Source organism: Tachyglossus aculeatus, chromosome 20, assembly GCF_015852505.1.
Source record: "Tachyglossus aculeatus isolate mTacAcu1 chromosome 20, mTacAcu1.pri, whole genome shotgun sequence".
In the NCBI taxonomy this organism is placed as follows: Eukaryota; Metazoa; Chordata; class Mammalia; order Monotremata; family Tachyglossidae; genus Tachyglossus; species Tachyglossus aculeatus.
The window spans coordinates 22,524,207-22,543,644 of NC_052085.1; the positions used below are offsets into that span (position 1 = coordinate 22,524,207).

A 19,438-nucleotide genomic window follows, 5' to 3' on the forward strand; every position below is an offset into this window, starting at 1 on the left:
TATTTTACAGATGAGGTAAATGAGGCACTGAGAAATTAAGTGACTTGCCCAAGGTCACACAGCAGATAAGTGGCAGAAATGAGATTAGAACCCAGGTCCTTCTGACGCCTAGGCCCATGCTCTATCCACTAAGCCGTGCTGCTTCGTTGCGACGTTGATTAGTGCTGATTTCTCTTTTGCCTTCTTGTTCCTTTCCAGGCCAAACTTTTGCTCAAAGAAGGCCACTGCCTTCTGCACATCTTGGATCATCAATTCCTGGGGGACTAGAACTACTCTCTAATGAAAACCTCTTTGATTCACAGACGCGGAGACTTATTTATTGAATCCCTGATGATAAGCCTCTGTCCTGAGGCTTTCAAATAGAGAAAACGGGGACTTGACTTGCCTCGGGATGAGGAGACTTGTAGATTGAAATCAGGAAAGTTGAAAAACGCACCATCACTGACTAGCGTTTTCAATTCTAATTGAACTTTTTTTTTTCTTTCAAAGAGGGGAATATAATTGTTAATTGAGTTTCGAGACATTAGGAAAACAAAGTTGTCATGCAAATGGCCCTTGATGAGAGTTGTTTAACCAGGGGACTTGATGGAGGGATAATGAGTGTGGAAAATCTCTCAGACAATTAAGTCACACTGCACATTTACTTATCCTAAAGTCCTAATTTAAGAATAGAAATTGGAAGAAGTTGGGGAAAAAAATACAGGGTGAATATTTCTTTAGAAAATGGAAAATCCTGATTTGAGCCGCAACCTCAAAATTAAACTCAGGTGGCATATGCTAAGAATTGAAAGAAGATTAACTGATTTTCGTAAAGGAAAAAAACGTTCAAAATAAATTATCTTTGTAGTTGAAGTTGAGTGCTTCACATAAACATGAAAGCAATTAAACTTACCAATTTCCTATTTATACATAATGTAAGTGCTTGGTAATGGCTTATGTTCTCCTTTTTGCCTGGGTGAATTTGCAATAATAGACTTTGTTTTACTTTGGTCTTCCTTAATGTTGCCAGTTATTGAGCAAATAAGAACTTACTAGGTTTCCTTAACTTGCTTTGCACAAGGTCCACTAAAAGTAGTATGCATATTAATCAATTCTTACGATGATAGCATTATATTTTCAATGACTTAAGTGTCATTTTTTTTTTTTAAACAAAACATGCAGACCTATTTCCAAGGTTATTAATCAGGGAGGTAATAGAAGCAGGTTGGATGACATGGATATCAACTGTTAATCTCTAAGAATTTTCTACAAAGGAGACAGATGCCTGGAATTGATTGTGTTGCCTTGGTAACAACCTCACCCAACAATCTTATAAAACAGCTGGTGGTGGGGGAAAAAAATGATCAAGATGAAAATAGGAAGGATGAATATACGAAACTGACATCAAAAGCAGGTAATTAAATATTAACACACAACATCAACTCCTCACAACTTCCCACTTAAAAGTCTGCCTATATTAGGGACCACCTCTATTAACCCTTTTATTTATCGTCCTCAAAAACAAAAAAATCTTAGGGTGAACCGAAGCTGCCTTTTCAATTTTATTTTTTGTCACTGACATAGTGGTCACCGTTTTGCTCAACTGCCCGTTGATCTCTGGGATCTTTTCGACATCACGGATGTCCTCCAAAGTGCAGCTCAAAGTAGTTGGCATTTAATATCCTCCTTGCCAGTGAACAGCCTTGTCACTGATTGTTGCGGTGTAGTGATGACAGCGCTGTAGCCAGGGCAACTGACACTTTGCATAAATAGGTATCCTACTCGCAGAGCTGCCAAGTCCACTGACTATAATTTTGACTCAGTCTTACTTCAGTTTCCATTCTAAAATAACGTAGAAACAGTTTGCAAGATTTCTTTTAAACTAAAGTTCCCAGTTTTCTTTGAATTTGAAGCTCGACAGTAGATTTCTTTTTTTTAATGGCATTTGTTAACCACTTTCTATGTGCCAAGCACTGTACTAAGCACTGGGGAAGATACAAGCTAATCAAGTTGGACACAGTCCATGGCCCACATGGGGGCTTACGGTATTATTCCTCAGTTTACAGATGCCATTACTGAGGCACAGAGAATTCACTCATTCATTCAATTGCATTTATTGAACGCTTACTGTGTGCAGAGCACTGTACTAAGTGCTTGGAAAGTACAATTCAGCAATAAAGAGACTTGCTCGCAGTCACACAGTAGACAAGTGACAGTCGGGATTAGAACCCAGGTCCTTCTGACTCTCTGGCTCATGGTCTATCCACTAGGCCTCACTTTTTCTCTTTTCTTACCAAGGAATTCCCTGTAGAAGTTGCCCCCCCTCAACCTGCAAGTTTATACGGTGTCTTATTGCCTAAGTAGTAATTTAGGCAAGAGGAATTTTCACTGCTCTTCAGTTTCACGGACCAAACTAGATCTGCCTTTGTCATATTTGATTGAGACTAACCAACAGAATTCATGGTAGTTGGAGAAAAAGTATCGGCTATAAAAAGTAGACAAAAATCAACCATATTGACTATTGTTTATGATCATCTTTCCATTCCTCATTTGAAATATGCTATGGAAATTCTAAAGAATCAAATGAAATTCTTTAAAAAGGACACCCTAGTCCAACAAAACAAAACACACACACTCTCTCTTTCTGTCTCCTCCCCACCCCCCGGAATTACACTTAAAGCTGAGATGCCATATGAGAAGAGGACATAAAAGCCACAAGGGATTATTTTGTTGATGAAAATGCTTTAGAGGAATATAGAGAACTACAGAAGCATCTTTAAAGATTATCTTCTCTAGTAATTTTAAGTGAAGGAAAGTGTTGGAGCTCAGAAAAAAAGGAATTTGCTTTTCCAAAAGAGAAAATAATGGTAACAATAGAGATGATGAGAACACAGGATTACTGAAATACTGATTACCGAAAATACCTTTTAACTGAGAATGTCTTAATGTGAAAATAAAGCCCAAGTAAAGCCCCCCACACACACACACACGTGCAAAAAGTTCATTGATCATAAATAATTGTGCACAGTGTTTGGAGAATGAAATGTCAACATTTGTACAATGCTGAGTCAATCAACATTTGTACAATGCTAAGTTAATCAACATTTGTACATTGCTAAGTGAATTAATTGATCAATAGTACTTATCAAGCGTTTACTGTTGGCACTGCTGCACTGCACTTTACTGAGCACTTGGGAGACTACAATACAACAGAGTTGGTAGACACATTCCCTTCCCCTGGGGATTTAAAGTTTAGAGGGTGAGACAGACATTGAAATAAATTATAGATCTATATGTATGTAAGTGCTGTGGGGCTGATGATGGGGAGAATATCAAATATTTAAAGGGCACAGATCTAAGTGCATAGGTGACAAGGGAGAGAGAGTAAGAGAAATAAGGGCTTAGTTGGAGAAGGCCTCTTGGAGGAGATGTGACTTTAGTAAGGCTTTGAAGGTAGAGTGGGGTGGGGTTTTTTTACATATGAAGGGAAAAGGAGTTTCAGGTCAGAGGGAGGATGCCAAGAGGTTGGTGAAGAGATCAATAAGATGGAGACAGAGTGAGAAGACTAGTGTTGGAGGAGTGGGGTGTAAGGGTTGGGCTGTAGTGAAATGAGCAGAGGTAAGGTAGTAAGAAAAGAGCTGAATAGGAGCCTTAAAGCTGGTGATAAGGAATTTCTGTTTGATGTGGAGGTGGATAATAATAATAATAATGGCATTTATTAAGTGCTTACTATGTATAAAGCACTATTCTAAGAATTGGGGAGGTTACAGGTGATTAGGTTGTCCCACGGGGGACTCACAGTCTTAATCCCCATTTTTACAGATGAGGTAACTGAAGCACAGAGAAGTTAAGTGACTTGCCCAAAGCCACACAGCCGACAATTGGCAGAGCCGGGATTTGAACCGATGACCTCTGACTCCAAAGCCTGTGCTCTTTCCACTGAGCCACGCTGCTTCTCCAACCACTGGACGTTCTAGAGAAGGACCGTGGCCTAGTGGCAAGAGAACGAGTCTGGGAGTCAGAGGATGTGGGTTCTAGTCCCGACTCCACCACTTGTCTGCTGTGTGACCTTGGGCAAGTCAGTTAACTTCGCCGTGCCTCAGTTACCTCATCTGTAAAATGGGGATTAAGACTGTGAGCCCCATGTGGGACAACTTGACTACCTTGTATCTAGCCCAGCACTTAGAACAGTGCTTGGCACATAGTAAACACTTAACAAATACCATAATAATTATTATTATTATCCTCCTGTTAGAAACCTTCCCCATTGGTGACTTAGCTACGCCCAAAGAACTTGGTCTAGGGTGCCCATGCTGCCTGAGTCCCAAAACTCCTGGTGAGCAGGAAATATGTCTACCAACTTTGTGGTATGGTACTTTTCCAAGTGCTTAGAACAGTGCTCCGCACACAGTACACATTCAATAGATACCACTGATGGATTGATAGTAACCACCCGTGTACGTTTTCCCACATGCTCCCACTGAAAATATACAGTCTGTCTACCTTTAAACGATCAATTCCTTGAGGGCAGGGACTGTCTCTTTTGAGGGAGAGCGGAAAGAGAGACAGGTCAGCACAAGAAACTTACTTTAAGACTGTGATTTTGGAAACTTGGATTTGGAAAGGAAATTTTGGAAAGGAAAGCACTCAGTTATCCTACCTGATTAAGTTTCTTCCAGAGACTGAGGATGGGAGATAGCTCATTGGACCAGATTTCTCGATCAAATTTGCAGCCGGCAGATACTGACCTGCCCAGGGTCCTCAGCTGGGAAATGACCTGAGGGATGAAAAAGGAAGTATTAATGTGGCACATCGATGAATCAATCTTATTTACCGGGCGCTTACTGCAGGCAGAGCACTGTACTAAGTGCTTAGCACATCTCTGGCATAGCCAGGAGGAACAAGCGAGAACACGGGCCTCGGAGTCAGAAGGCCTGGATTCTAATCCCAGCTCTGTCACTTACCTACAGTGTGACCTCGGGCCAGTCACTTCACTTCTCTGTGCATCGGTTACCTCATCTGTAAAATGGGGATTAAGACTCTGAACCTTGGACATGGACTTTGTCCAAACTGATTAGCTTGTATCTACCCCACTGCTTAGAAACAGTGCGTGGCACATAGTAAGCGCTTAAATACATTAATAAAGGGTACAGAACAAAAAATAGTCATGGATTTAATTTACAATAAAGACAAAAAAAGTCCAGTAAATAGATTTTCAACCCTAATTCATTTGGACTTCTACTATTTCCTTGTTCCTCTACACCAAGAATTAAAAAGAAAGCTTTTTTCTTAATACTGAGGCCGACTGCCAAATCAGCGAGCGTAGTGCTTTGGGAAGCTTGGGATCTGTCCTGATCCTGGTGTCTCCTCACTTGCACTGTCTGTACTGGTTATTCATCTGAAAATGGCAGGACCACCTTCCAGGATATTGCAGAGGACCTTATCTTTTTCATTTACTTGGGCTATGACAGAACCCTTTCAAAATATCGAGGAATAATGGCTAGGTAGTATAACGGACGAAAGTCATAAAAATGGTCACAAAACACTAGAACATAGAAAAAAGCTCTATATAAAGGCTAAAAAAAAAAAGCCCTGACATCTAGGGCTGACCAATATTTTTGAAAAGGAGGATACCTGGAGTCAGAATTTAGCTGAGCGTGGAGTGAGACTGAAAAGACTAGGGCATGACTGACACTTCCTCCTACACTGTGCACACATAAAGAGAGCTACTTGCTGTGAAATTCAGTTTACCCCATACCGAGCCTGTCAGAATTCTCCGCCAGGTCACCATCCAGAGCCTCGTCCTTAAACCGTTGCTCAGAATACATCCTGCCATTGCTCAACCCTCTCCAATGGTTCCCCTTTTCCGCTTTCATCAAACTCCTGATACCTGCTTTGGAAACCCTCCACCGCTTCTCGCCTTCTGGCACGTCCACTATCTTAACCCACTACACCCCATTTCGTTCCCTTCGCTCAATCAATCGGTGGTATTTATTGAGTGCTTACTGTGTGTAGAACACTGTACTAAGCACTTGGGAGAGCATAATACAGTACAGTTGGTAGGCGTAATTCCTGCCCATAGGGAGTTTACAGTCTGGGGAGAATAGGGGGTGGATATCAAGGGCTGTAAACTCCCTCTATTTATTATGCTCTTACTATGAGACAAGCATTGTACTAAGCACTGAGTTAGATTCAAGATAACCAGGTTGGACGCAGTCCCTGTCCTAGATGGGGCTCCCAGTATAGGAGGAGGGAAAACAGGTATTTCGTCCCCACTAGATAGATGAGGAAACTGAGGCACAGAAAAGATAAGGAACTTGCCCAAGGTCATACTGTACTAAGTACTTGGGAGAGTACAACACAACAGAGTTGGTAGACACATTCCCTTCCCACAAGGATCTTACAGTCCAGAGGGTGAGACAGGCAATAATAGAAATAAATTACAGATAATGTACAATATAAGTGCTACGTAAAATCAGCGTGGCTGCAGATCACAATGCAATGACCTCTGCAAGACACACACAGGACAAGCATAATAGCAGAGAAGCAGTGTGGCTCATTGGAAAGAGCACGGCCTTTGGAGTCGGAGGTCATGGGTTCGTGTCCCGACTCCGCCACATGTCCGCTGTGTGACCTTGGGCAAGTCACTTAACTTCTCAGAGCCTCAGTTCCCTCATCTGTAAAATGGGGATTAAGACTGTGCGCCCCACGTGGGACAACTTGATCACCTTGTATCCCCCCCCACAGCACGTAGAAGAATGCTCTACACATGGTAAGCGCTTAACAAATGCCATTATTATTATTATTATTATTATAATAAGCAGCGTGAAGATCTTTCATAGACAACTGCTCTCTTGTACTGTACTCTCTGAAGTTCTTAGAACAGTGCTCCTCACATAATAAGTGCTCAATAAATCCCACCGATTGATATGCAAGTGTTTGACCATATGGGTGGATCTGTACTCTCTGAGAACTACTGGACACATTTGGCTCCCCTGAAAAATTGATCCAGTTTCGGAGGCTATTTCTCCATGGCCTGGTTGGCCCCGGCAGGATGAGAGATGCCCCCGTCCTCTTCGTTTCCCTCCGCCAGTGGGGTAAGGCGGAGATTGAATCTCCGCAGGCACACTGGGAGGTGCCACGACGGACCTGGTTGCATTTAATAAAATACGCTTCCTCTCCTCTGGAAAATTCTTTCATCTCAACACACTTCGAGAGAAGCAGCGTGGCTCTAGTGGCTCGAGCCCAGCACTGGGAGTCAGAAGGACTTGAGTTCTAATCCCAGCTCTGCCACGTGTCTGCGGGGTGAACCTGGACAAGTCACTTCTCTTCCCTGGGCCTCAGCTCCCTCATCTGTAAAATGGGGAATAAGACTGTAAGCCCCATGTGGAAATGGGACTCTGCCCACCCCAATTTGGTTAGTACAGTGCTTAGTGCTATGCCTGGCACATAATAAGCCCTTAACAAACACTATTATCATTATTATTATTATCATCATTTGAGCATCATCCAAAACTCTAGAGCCAATCATGCCAGAATTACTGCATGTAGATGGCCTGATTTCTCTCTATACTGTACGCTTGTTCTTGGCATCATCATCATCATCAATCGTATTTATTGAGCCCTTACTATGTGCACAGCACTGTACTAAGCGCTTGGGAAGTACAAATTGGCAACATATAGAGACAGTCCCTACAGAGAATATATCTCCCAACTCTGTTATACTGTACTCTCCCAAGTGCTTAGCACAGTGCTCTGCACACAATAAGTGCTCAATAAATATCACTGAATGACTGATTGAGTTCTACACCAAAGGAGGCATGTGAAGAACTGTAAACTGCTTTGCCAAATCAGCCAGGCATTGTGGCCTGAAAAGAAACCGAGGATTACCAAAGGGATGTATCATCCTGCACCAGTCAATGGTATTTACTGAGCACTTACTACATGCAGAGCACTGTACTAAGTGCTCAGGAGAGTAGAATGCAACAGAATTAGTGGACACAGTCCCTGCCCAAACAAGAGCAGCATCACAGCCTAGTGGAAAGAGCATGGGCCTGAAAGTCCGAGGATGTGGGTTCTAATTCCAGCTCTGCCACATGTCTGCTGTGTGACCTTGGACAAGTCACTTCACTTCTCTGTGCCTCAGTTCCTTCATCTGTAAAATGGGGATTAAGACTGTGAACCCCATGTGGGACAGGGACTGTGTCTGACCCGTTTATTTGTATCTACCCCAGAGATTAGTATAGTGCCTGGATCATTGTAAGCACTTAACAATTACCATTATTATTATTATTAAAAAGCTTACAAGGCAGCCATACACAAAACCAACAACAAAAACTGGCAATGCAGACTCCTTTTCACTATTCAACACATAGCTGAAGCTTCCTTAGGGCAATGGCAGGAGGCAAGGAGGCTTAGTCATACATTTTAACCTTCATTTCTAAAGCAGTGGTTTTCAAGAGTATTCAGTCTGTGATACTGCCTTATTTAAAATTCAGTTTAAATAACATATATGCGAGGAAAAGGATAAACAATTCACCAACTAATATGCTAGCTGGTTTTTGGTTCTTGCTTGTTCAAGACATGTTAGGTGTTCACTAAAACACAAACAAACCCAGAAACCCTGTGTACACGAACTTCCTGTTTTGTCTATTTCCACACTGGTAGAGTTTGTAATAAAAAAGAGTCCATTAATCTTTCAGGATGAATGTGCTATTTAATTGTTAAGTGTCCACAATCACACAGTTATAGTCAGGTTGCTTCTGGAGTCTTTGATTGATTTTCTAATCTTGAAAAATGCGTGATGATACAGTGTTTCATTTTCTTTTGTTTTCCTGATAAATTAGTTTCATTTGCTGGAGTTGAACCCTCCAATGGTATCTAATTTATCAGCCTCGCCCGACCACAAGGCATCACGAGTTGGTGGGCTCAGACAGTACTATTTTAACTCAGAAACGTTTGATATCACTCTTGTTTCAAATTTGTCAAACATGACAGAAAACAATTAAGAAATGCAGAGAAAGGGAAGGTTGTGACTGTACTGTGAATGAAGGTAAATTTCAATGAAAACTTTAAATGGTATTTTTGATGAAGGTAAAGCTAGTTTAATTTTAAGGAACTACTTGCCACTAAAAATACTTTTCATCTTTTATAGCCTCACAAGTTCCAGCGCTTAGAACAGTGCTTGAATACCATAATTATTATGTGAGAATATGACAACACCACAGAATGGAGAATTGCAATAACACAATATCCTTCGGTTCCCATGGCATGACAGAAAACAGCATTAAAGTGAGGAAAAAAGATCATCAGGTCTCTGGGACTTTAACTGATATATCTAGATTTGTAATAAAAACAACTTTATTGATCAAGGTCAATCAATCATTCAATCGTATTTATTGAGCATTTACCATTTGCAGAGCACTGTACAATATAACAGTTGATGGATGTGTTTCCTGCCCTTGAAGAACTTACTGTCTTCTTATACTTATTGCACATAATGTTTAAGATGTCTATTCCAATATAAATTAATCTTTGGAGTATGTGAAAATGGCACATTTGTTCAAAATCATGTTTAAAACACTCTCCTGAAACTATTTTCATTTATTGTGCTTTATTGGATATCAAGATACGAATAACATTTCTGTATTCACTCTTCATCTCCACTGTAATTAGGTGACCTCGGTAGCAGTGTCAAGTCTTTTCACTGATAGCAGTAATAATAAATGATAATAATAATGGTATTTAAGCACTTGCTATGTGCCAAGCACTGTTCTAAACACTGGGGTAGATACAAGGTAATTGGGTTGTCCCACATGGGGCTCACAGTTTTAATCCCATTTTACAGATGAGGCAACTGAGGTACAGAGAAGTGAAGTGGCTTGCCCAAGATCACACAGGAGGCAAGTGGTGGGGCCGGGATTAGAACCCACATCCTCTAACGCCCAAGCCCATACTCTTTCCACTAAGCCAACGCTGCAGCACAGAGATATAGAATAATAATAATGATGGCATTTGTTAAGCGCTTACTATGTGCAAAGCACTGTTCTAAGCGCTGGGTTATTTATCATATTCCAGAGATTCCTGTTCTCTAAATTTTGGGCACAAATATACTTACTGCCTTACCATTCCTAAAGACATTGAGAACACATCTTCCTGCAATACTATTTTTAAGTATTTTTACAGGATGAAACTCCCAATGGGTTATGATTTACCTCTTTCACCAACAACCTTTTTTATGGCATTTGTTAAGCACTGATGTGTCAGGCACTGTACTAATAAATCCACATGTTTCCCCAAAGTGGATGAATTTATAAATATGATTGAAGAAGACTGAGTGAAGAGAGGAGTTCAAAGGCGCAGAGGTGTTCCGAAGGAATCTGACTACTGTAAGGGCTTGAGGAAAAAAAAAAAAAAAGAAAAGTGCCGTTTAACTTTAATGAAGAATTTGCCCAATTTAGAGTGAAACATTTGCTGTCTGTCTCCCCCTTCTAAATTGTGAGCCCATTGTTGGGTAGGGATTGTCTCTATCTGTTGCCAAATTATACTTTCCAAGTGCTTAGAGTACATAGTATGTAGAAGAATTTCATATTGCTTTTCCAGAGATTGTGGAACAGATCCTAACTGTGGTTGTTTTGTGGGCACGTTTATCCAAATATTCAAAGAATATAACCTAGCTGTATTGTGAGGGGAGCGGGTACATACCTGTTTGGATATGTGTGTGAGAGAGGGATGGAAGGAGCTAGGAAAAGAGGGAGGGAGGAAGGGAGAAGGCTAAGTGCAGAATGCTAGGCTAAGCACTTGGGAAAGTACAATACAAAGGAATCAACAGGCATGTTCCCTGCCCATAACAAGCTTACAATCTAGAGACAGTAGAGTCTATAATAATGATGGCATTTATTAAGCGCTTACAATGTGCAAAGCACTGTTCTAAGTGCTGGGGAGATTACAAGGTGATCAGCTTGTCCCACGTGGGGCTCACGGTCTTAATCTCCATTTGACAGATGAGGTAACTGAGGCCCAGAGAAGTTAAGTGACTTGCCCCAAGTCACACAGCTGACAAGCGGTGGAGTAGAGCAGAAACCCTCCTGGACAAATGCTTCTAACTGGATATTTTCTGTACATTAGCTTTCCTTCTGTTCTCCTATTTGATACTGTTTCCAAACTACAATTCTTATGAAAATTAAAGGAAGAAACTGTGGAGATTTTGAAATAAAAAAACCAACCAGTGAACGATACTGAGAACACGGAAATGCCTACCTGTACATTGCTTTCATTATAAATAGTTTAATGATGTGACATTTATAAAATTAGTTTCATAAATGCTTTGAAATCAGTCTATCTAACAATCCACAATACACTATTAACAATCAAAGCAGGAGGGGGCTGACAGAAATTACTGCAATTTAAATGGTATTTCATGGGGGTGGTACTCGGCTCCAGGGACTCACTAATTTCTGGGGAGAGTGAGTTGATTATTTGCAAACTGCACTCAATTTAACTGCACCATTTGCTTGAATCTGTTAGCATTCTGTCACAGCTTCCACACCTTTATATGTACAAAGCCTTGAAAATATTTAGTAGAAGGTTGTTCTCCTGCCTGGCTTCGGGTAACATGACAATTGCTATTTAGCTTTTGAATAGCTTGAAGGTTCACCACAGAGATACCATGCTTGGTAGTTAATCCACACTTAAATACTACCAAAGACAGCACCTCGTCATCAGAAACATTTTCTTTGAAAATGAAGGGCAGTTCTATAATCTAAGAGATTAGCTTTGACTCGTACAATTTGATCTTCACAAAGCTATGTATGCTGCTTCCTCGCAAAAGCTGACCTTTTAGCTGGCTGCAAAGGAATTTTTGTTTGTTCTACTATCTTCCTTCGGTACGGATGCTAAATGGGCTGGCCATCACTTACTAGGATCTTCTCTTGTCCTTTTTTCATGTAGGGCATGTTATTGACTATTTACCATAATAAGAATAATGATAATCAGTGGTATTTGTAAAGCGCTTACTATGTGCCAGGCACTGTAATAAGCACTATTGGAGATACAATGAAATCGGGTTGGACGCAGTCCCTGTACCACATGATGATGACGGCATTTGTTAAGTGCTTACTATGTACCAAGGACTGCTCTAAGTGCTGGGGTAGATACAAGGTAATCAGGTTGTCCCCCGTGGGGTTCACAGTCTTAATCCCCATTTTACAGATGAGGTAACTGAGGCACAGAGAAGTGAAGCAGCGTGGCTCGGTGGAAAGAGCCCGGGCTTTGGAGTCACAGGTCATGGGTTCAAATCCCGGCTCCGCCAATCGTCAGCTGTGTAACTTTGGGCAAGTCACTTAACTTCTCTGGGCCTCAGTTACCTCATCTGTAAAATGAGGTTTAAAGTGGGACAGCCTGATCACCTTGTAACCTCCCCAGCGCTTAGAACAGTGCTTTGCACATAGTAAGCGCTTAATAAATGCCATTATTATTATTATTATTATTATTATTAAGCGACCTACCCAAAGTCACACAGCTGATAAGTGGCAGAGCTGGGATTAGAACCCACGACCTCTGACTCCCAAGCCTGGGCTCTTTCCACTAAGCCACGCCGCTTCTCTAATAATAATGATGGTATTTGTTAAGCTCTTACTATGTGCCAAGCACTGTTTTAAGCACTGGGATAGACACAAGGTGATCATGTTGTCCCTCGTGGTTCTCACAGTCTTAATCCCCATTTTACAGACGAGGTAACTGAGGCACAGAGAAGTTAGGTGACTGGCCCAAAGTCACACAGTTGACAAGTGGAGGAGCCGGAATTAGAACCCACGAACTCTGACTCCCAAGCCCGGGCTCTTAGGGCTCACAGCTTTAATCCTCATTTTACAGATGAGGGAATTTAGGCACAGAGGAACTGAATAGACTTGCCCAAGGTCATAGAGCAGATGAGTATATATGTTTGTACATATTTATTACTCTATTTATTTATTTATTTTATTTGTACATATCTATTCTATTTATTTTATTTTGTTAGTATGTTTGGTTTTGTTCTCTGTCTCCCCCTTTTAGACTGTGAGCCCACTGTTGGGTAGGGACTGTCTCTATGTGTTACCAATTTGTACTTCCCAAGCGCTTAGTACGGTGCTCTGCACATAGTAAGTGCTCAATAAATACGATTGATGATGATGATGATGAGTGACAGAACTTGGATTAGAAACCAGATCCTTCTGACTTCTCAGTGACCTCATCTGTAAAATAGGGATTAAGATAAACTAGTAGATAGTAGTAGTAGATAGTAGATAGTAGTACTAGTACTACTAGTAGTAGATAGTATCTAACTAGTAGATAGTAGATAAACTATGTATCTACTTGAGTGCTTAAAAGAGTGCCTGGCACATAGTAAGCGCTTAACAAATACCATACAAAGAATATTAACAGTAATACAATAGTGGTATTTGTTAAGCGTTTACTATGTGCCAAGCATCGTATTAAGCACTAAGGTAGATCCAAGATAATTGTGTGGCTCAGTGGAAAGAGAACGGGCTTGGGAGTTAGAGGTCGTGGGTTCTAATCCTGGCCTCTCCATTTGTCAGGTATGTGACTCTGGGAAAGTCACAACTTCTCTGTGTCTCAGTTACCTCATCAGTAAAATGGGGATTAAGACTGTGAGCCCCACATGGGACAACCTGATAACTCTGTATCTATCCCAGTGCTTAGAACAGTGCTTGGTACATAGTAAGAACTTAACAAACACCAACATTATCATTATTATAATTAGGTTGAACAAAGACTCCCAGTCTAAGTAGGAAGGAAGATGATTCCTGTCTTCCAGTTGAGGAAAATGAGGTACAGAGAAGTGATTTGGCCAAGGTCACAAAAGTAGGAAAGTGGCACAACTGAGATTAGAACCCAAGTCCTCTGGCTTCCTGTCCTGCACTCTTTCCACTAGTCCCTTTCTTTCGTTCTGTGGTGGGAATGAGACGGAGGCAAGACGGAGCACTCGAGGGCACTGCAGGATGCAAACTATTGAGAATCACTTACCTAATGGGCAAAGTCCTTTCCTAGAAATTAAAAAGCTGAAGACCTAGATCACAGTTCTGCCACTAACTTGACAAGAAGCTTATCTTTCCTCCACCACGGTTCCTAAGGTAGACCGACCGACGTACCTCGCAGAAAGATTACAAAGCAGGAAATGAATCCTGAAACAGTTTCATGTTTTAGGAGTACAGAGATATGAAACAGTTTATCCACAGAACAAGGGACCAAAACTCTAATCTGTGATCCTCTCCCCAAATCATCATCATCATCAATCGCATTTATTGAGCGCTTACTATGTGCAGAGCACTGTACTAAGCGCTTGGGAAGTACAAATTGGCAACATATAGAGACAGTCCCTACCCAACAGTGGGCTCACAGTCTAAAAGGGGGAGACAGAGAACAAAACCAAACATACTAACAAAATAAAATAAATAGAATAGATATGTACAAATAAATTAAATAAATAAATAGAGTAAAAAAATATGTATAAGCATATATACATATATACAGGTGCTGTGGGGAAGGGAGGGAGGTAAGATGGGGGGATGGAGAGGGGGATGAGGGGGAGAGGAAGGAAGGGGCTCAGTCTGGGAAGGCCTAAATCAGATGCTTTGATTTACACCGAGTCCAGGAAGGCAAGTATTTTAAATTCTTGTGGGCAACTGATTCAAGGAATGCTTTTTTTCTTTTTGGTAAATATCTCCTTGTGTCTATCTGATCTTTGGCATTCAGCAGGCATTAGTGAAGGTGGCTGTAAGGCTGCTTGCGTCTCTGCAGCCTGCTGCATTGGTCTGCAGCAAATCTCTCTGTTCAGCCTCACAAAACAGTCAGGCTGCAGGAGCAAGGATCCTCCTATTAGCTACTGCTCTGCAGAGGCAGATCTGCCAAGTGTTTCAATATTATCTCTTCCCAGGAGAGAAAGAAAATAAGCTTGTGAAAAATATAGGTAAGAAGGAGACTGCATTTTATTGGGCCACATTATATGGGGAGAAATTCATAAATACGCGCTTACTCTGTGCAGAGCACTGTACTAAGCCCTTGGGAGAATGCAATATACGGAGTTGGTAGGCATGTGGCCTGCCCAAAACGAGTGGTAATTTCAGGAAATTCACCCAAAACTGTCTGAACTGATTTCAGTTAAGTAGGAGACAAGTTGGAGCTTGAAGAAAACTAAAGATATGCTACTCTAGTGTGGCAAAGGTATTAATAAAGGAAATTGGGTCTTTAAGAAATGATAAACAATAATACAAATTCATCGTTCCCGAATCAATATTAAAAGCAAAGGGAACTAAACAGGAGGAAGCATTAAAGAGAAGCAGCGTGGTCCAGTGGAATGATTCCAGGCCCGAGAGTCAGGAGAACTGGGTTCTAATCCTGGCTCTCCCACTTGTCTGTTGTGTGACCCTGGGCAAATAAATCACTTAGCCTCTCTGGGCCTTAGTCACCACATCTGGTGACAGACACAGAACCAGCATGGCTCAGTTTGAAGAGCACGGGCCTTGGAGTCGGAGGTCATGAGTTCAAATCCCGGCTCTGCCAATTGTCAGCTGTGTGAGTTTGGGCAAGTCACTTAACTTCTCTGGGCCTCGGTTCCCTCATCTGGAAAATGGGGATTAAGATTGTGAGCCTCACGTGGGACAACCTGATCACCGTGTATCCCCCCAGTGCTTAGAACAGTGCTTTGATGATGATGATGATGGCATTTATTAAGCGCTTACTATGTGCCAAGCACTGTTCTAAGTGCTGGGGAGGTTACAAGGTGATCAGGTTGTCCCACGGGGGGCTTCCAGTCTTAATCCCCATTTTACAGATGGGGTAACTGAGGCACAGAGAAGTTAAGTGACTTGCCCAAAGTCACACAGCTGACAATTGGCGGAGCTGGGATTTGAACCCCTGACCTCTGACTCCAAAGCCCGGGCTTTTTCCACTAAGCCACGCTGCTTCTCATAAGTGCTTAACAAATACCATCATTATTATTATTATTGTTATTATCTGTAAAATGGGGATTAAGACCGTGAGTCCCACATGGGATACGGGCTATGTCCAACCTGATTCTCTTGTATCTAACCCAGGGCTTAGCACATAGCACTTATCAATTGCTATAAAAAAAATTAGCCCTACCTCTTGGAAGGCATCAGGGTCTTATTTATTATCAATCCTATTTATTGAGTGCTTACTGTGTGCCAAGCTCTTGGGAGAGTACCACACATCAATATCAGAGACACATTCCCTGCCCGCAACGGGATTATCAACTTGAGGAATTGATTCACTCATTCAAGCGTATTTATTTAGCGCTTACTGTGTGCAGAGCACTGGCCAGACGACCCGGGCCAAAAGTGAGGCTTGAAAGGAAGCCCCAGAGGAAGTTGACAGGGGCAAAACAAGGCTGCCAAAGGAGAGAAGCAGCTGGAGCCGCTTTCTTTCCTCGAGTCCTTGGTTTCCACACTTCCTGACTCCTTCCACGGACCCCACTCCCCGGAGACGGACTGTTCTCTCAGAAATCTCCAAGTCAGGTCACGGTGGCTTGTCAGGTTTACATGACAGTTTGATCTTGGATCTGCCATGTGCTTCAACCTTAGAGACTCGGATAAATTGAGGTTAGCCAGGAGGCATGCTTGGGACCCGTGCATTGCCGTCACTCAAAATGACAGAAACCAAGGCAACCGTTTCGTCACTTCTACCTTATAGCTCGTCTTATTCCCCAGTAAAATGTCCGAACCGGAAAATATTTTCATTCGAACTATTGCAGCGCTCCACCATTCTTCACAAATGAAGGGCACTGTGGAAGGCTTAATTGGTGGGTTATTATTTTCACCAAGATCTTGGGACTCAGTGTAGCTAGGGAAGCTGCATGATATAGTGGATAGAGCAAGGGCCCAGAAGTTAGAAGGCTGTGGGTTCTAATCCCAGTTCCGCCACTTTTCTGCTGCGAGACCTTAGGTAAGTCACTTAACTTCCCTGTGCCTCAGACACCTCATCTGTAAAATGGGGATTAAGACTGTGGGCCCCATGTGGGACAGGGACCGTGTCCGACCCCATTTACTTGTACTAAACCCCAGGTTTAGTACCGTGCCTGTCACACAATACAATTATGAATTATTATTATTATTATTGTTATTAGGGCTGGGATGTTGGGGCAGCTGCCTGAGAACACTCCCAACGGACTCAGAATGAGGTGCAGAGTTCCAGATTCCTAATTATTTGGCATCTGGTTCTTCAAAGTTTGTGTGCAGTTGGTTGAAATTTTTCCCCAGAAGCCACCTATCTAGTTAGGCTAGTCTTCTCACATTTCTTCTGGGGAACCGTTTTCCCAGGATTATCCCCGGAAGAATAAGCGAACTACTGAATGGTATTCCACAGCAACATTTTAGGTTTGTTGGGAGGAAGACCTATTTAAATTCTCATTTTAAAATCTTCATACCTAGATTTGAAGTAAATATCTTTTATCTCGCCAAGCCTCAATTACTTTATAGTCCAACTGCTGAATAGATGTGATTGGCACACAGTATATTCTGAGAAAAAACGGTTGTGAGATTCTTTTTTTTGACAGCATAAATAGGAAACAGTCCTTTAGTCTGTAAGCCTGGTATGGGCAAGGATTGTCTCTATTGCTAAACTGTACTTTCCAAGCGCTTAGTACAGTGCTCTGCACACAGTAAGCACTCAATGAATACAACTGAATGAATGAAAAAGGCTCTGCTGGTAGAGTGGAAATGCAACAGATTTAGATGAGCCTATAGGAAATCCTGCAAAGCTTTAGGTGTCCAATATGATCAGTCCACAAATTTTAATTCTGAGATTAGCAATGTAAAGAAAAAAACAGAGAATGCATTTACTTGCTTTTTTCAAACCTTTATATTGCTAACAAAATTTTCCACGTTAACATCTTTTTTGTAATCTTATATTCAAGAAAACTGGAAGTTGATGGCACGCTTCAATTCACATACTTCATACACACAGGCATGCACACACATTCACACTTGCTTTCTACATTCTCTTAGCACCAAAACCAAGTCAGTTTCTGTGACTGCCTGAGAATGTTAATCAGTGGAAAAATATGGCCAGTTCAAGTGAGAAAGAGCGAATGTTGAGAAAATTAAGTTATATTAAGTGGCAAAGAAGCCCTAGAACGTCCCCCCCACTTAAAACCAGCAACAAGGAATTGACAGATGAGGTAGAAGCTCTTCTGATTCCCAGAAAGCAAGAAGGAGCTAAGTAACATCAAAATCGGACTCCCTCTGGGGTTGGTGAGGGGCACATAAATGCAAAATCTTATAGGGAAGTTACAGGGAGTCAATTTTTTTAAATAGTGCTTCATCCTACATTCAATCTGTCAACTGAACAAAAATATAACCCATTTGAAAAGATGGAAGTAAAGCACTCAGTACATTTGCTATTCTTCTCAGAACAGGAGAAACAAGCAGGAAGGTCATTTTTTTTTTTTCATTTTTTGTTTAAAGCTTTTGCCCTCTTGTCTCTTCCATTTATACCAACAGGTGGTAATGTACTCTGAGTTGCGTGCTTACCTTAGACTCTTTGTTCAAAACAGTGTTAGGGGGGAATGGGGCTCACAACCCAGTAGATCTCCTGAGGAAAAAACCTCAGAGTCAAATAATTCAGCCACCCTGACTGGGGAAAGGGGGGCTCTTTTGCTCTGTTCTGAAGGAAAAGAGCAGGATAATTTTAAATGCATCTCTGGAAGTTTTCCTTAAAAACATGGACAGGTTGCAACACCCCAAGGCAGTAGCCTTGCAGAACTTCAAAACCACAACTCAGGAGGATTTGGGTGATGTCCCAACAACACCCCTTCCCCAGAGAAACCTTTTTTCCTTTTCTTTTTCATTAAAATGATGCTAATTCTGTTGTAGCATACTCTCCCAATTGCTTTTTTTCCTTTTTAAAAATGCTTTTTAAAAGTGCTTTTTAAAAATGGACTTTTTATATGGTGCTGTCCATACTCTCTCAGTTAGTGCAACACTCTACACATAATTAAATGATCGATAAATATGACTGACTGCATTTATTAATACATAATATATTCTTTATATGTTAATATAACATGATATTTGTCCATCAATCGTATTTTATTGAATGTTTAATTATGCGCAGAGTGCTGTATTAATGCCTCGGAGAGTATAAGAAAGTTGGTGGACACATTCCCTGCCCACAATGAGCCTAGTCTAAAGACAAGTTTACAGTCCAGAGTTTGTTAAGCGCTTATACTTTGTGACATGCCTAGTTCTAAGTGTTACGGTAGACACAAATTTAATCAGATTCGGTGTAGTCCTTGTCCTAAATGGGGCTTGCAGTCTAAGTACGAGGGAGGAAAGGTATTTAAGCCTTCTGCCAACAATAAAGACAACTAACCATAATAATAATTTAATTATAATGACTTTAAAATAATGATAATTGTTGTACTATATGCCAAGCACAGCTC

General features: G+C 41.4%; 1 protein-coding gene across 1 annotated transcript in view; it reads right to left on the reverse strand.

Annotated features, from left to right (window-relative positions):
- Positions 1 to 19,438, reverse strand: part of DYNC2H1 (dynein cytoplasmic 2 heavy chain 1) — a 224,903-nt gene that overhangs the window by 55,986 nt on the left and 149,479 nt on the right. Inside the window, exon 84 of the mRNA XM_038761670.1 lies at positions 4,640 to 4,756. Coding sequence (XP_038617598.1) covers positions 4,640 to 4,756 — 117 coding nt within the window. The remainder of the gene's footprint in view (positions 1 to 4,639; positions 4,757 to 19,438) is intronic.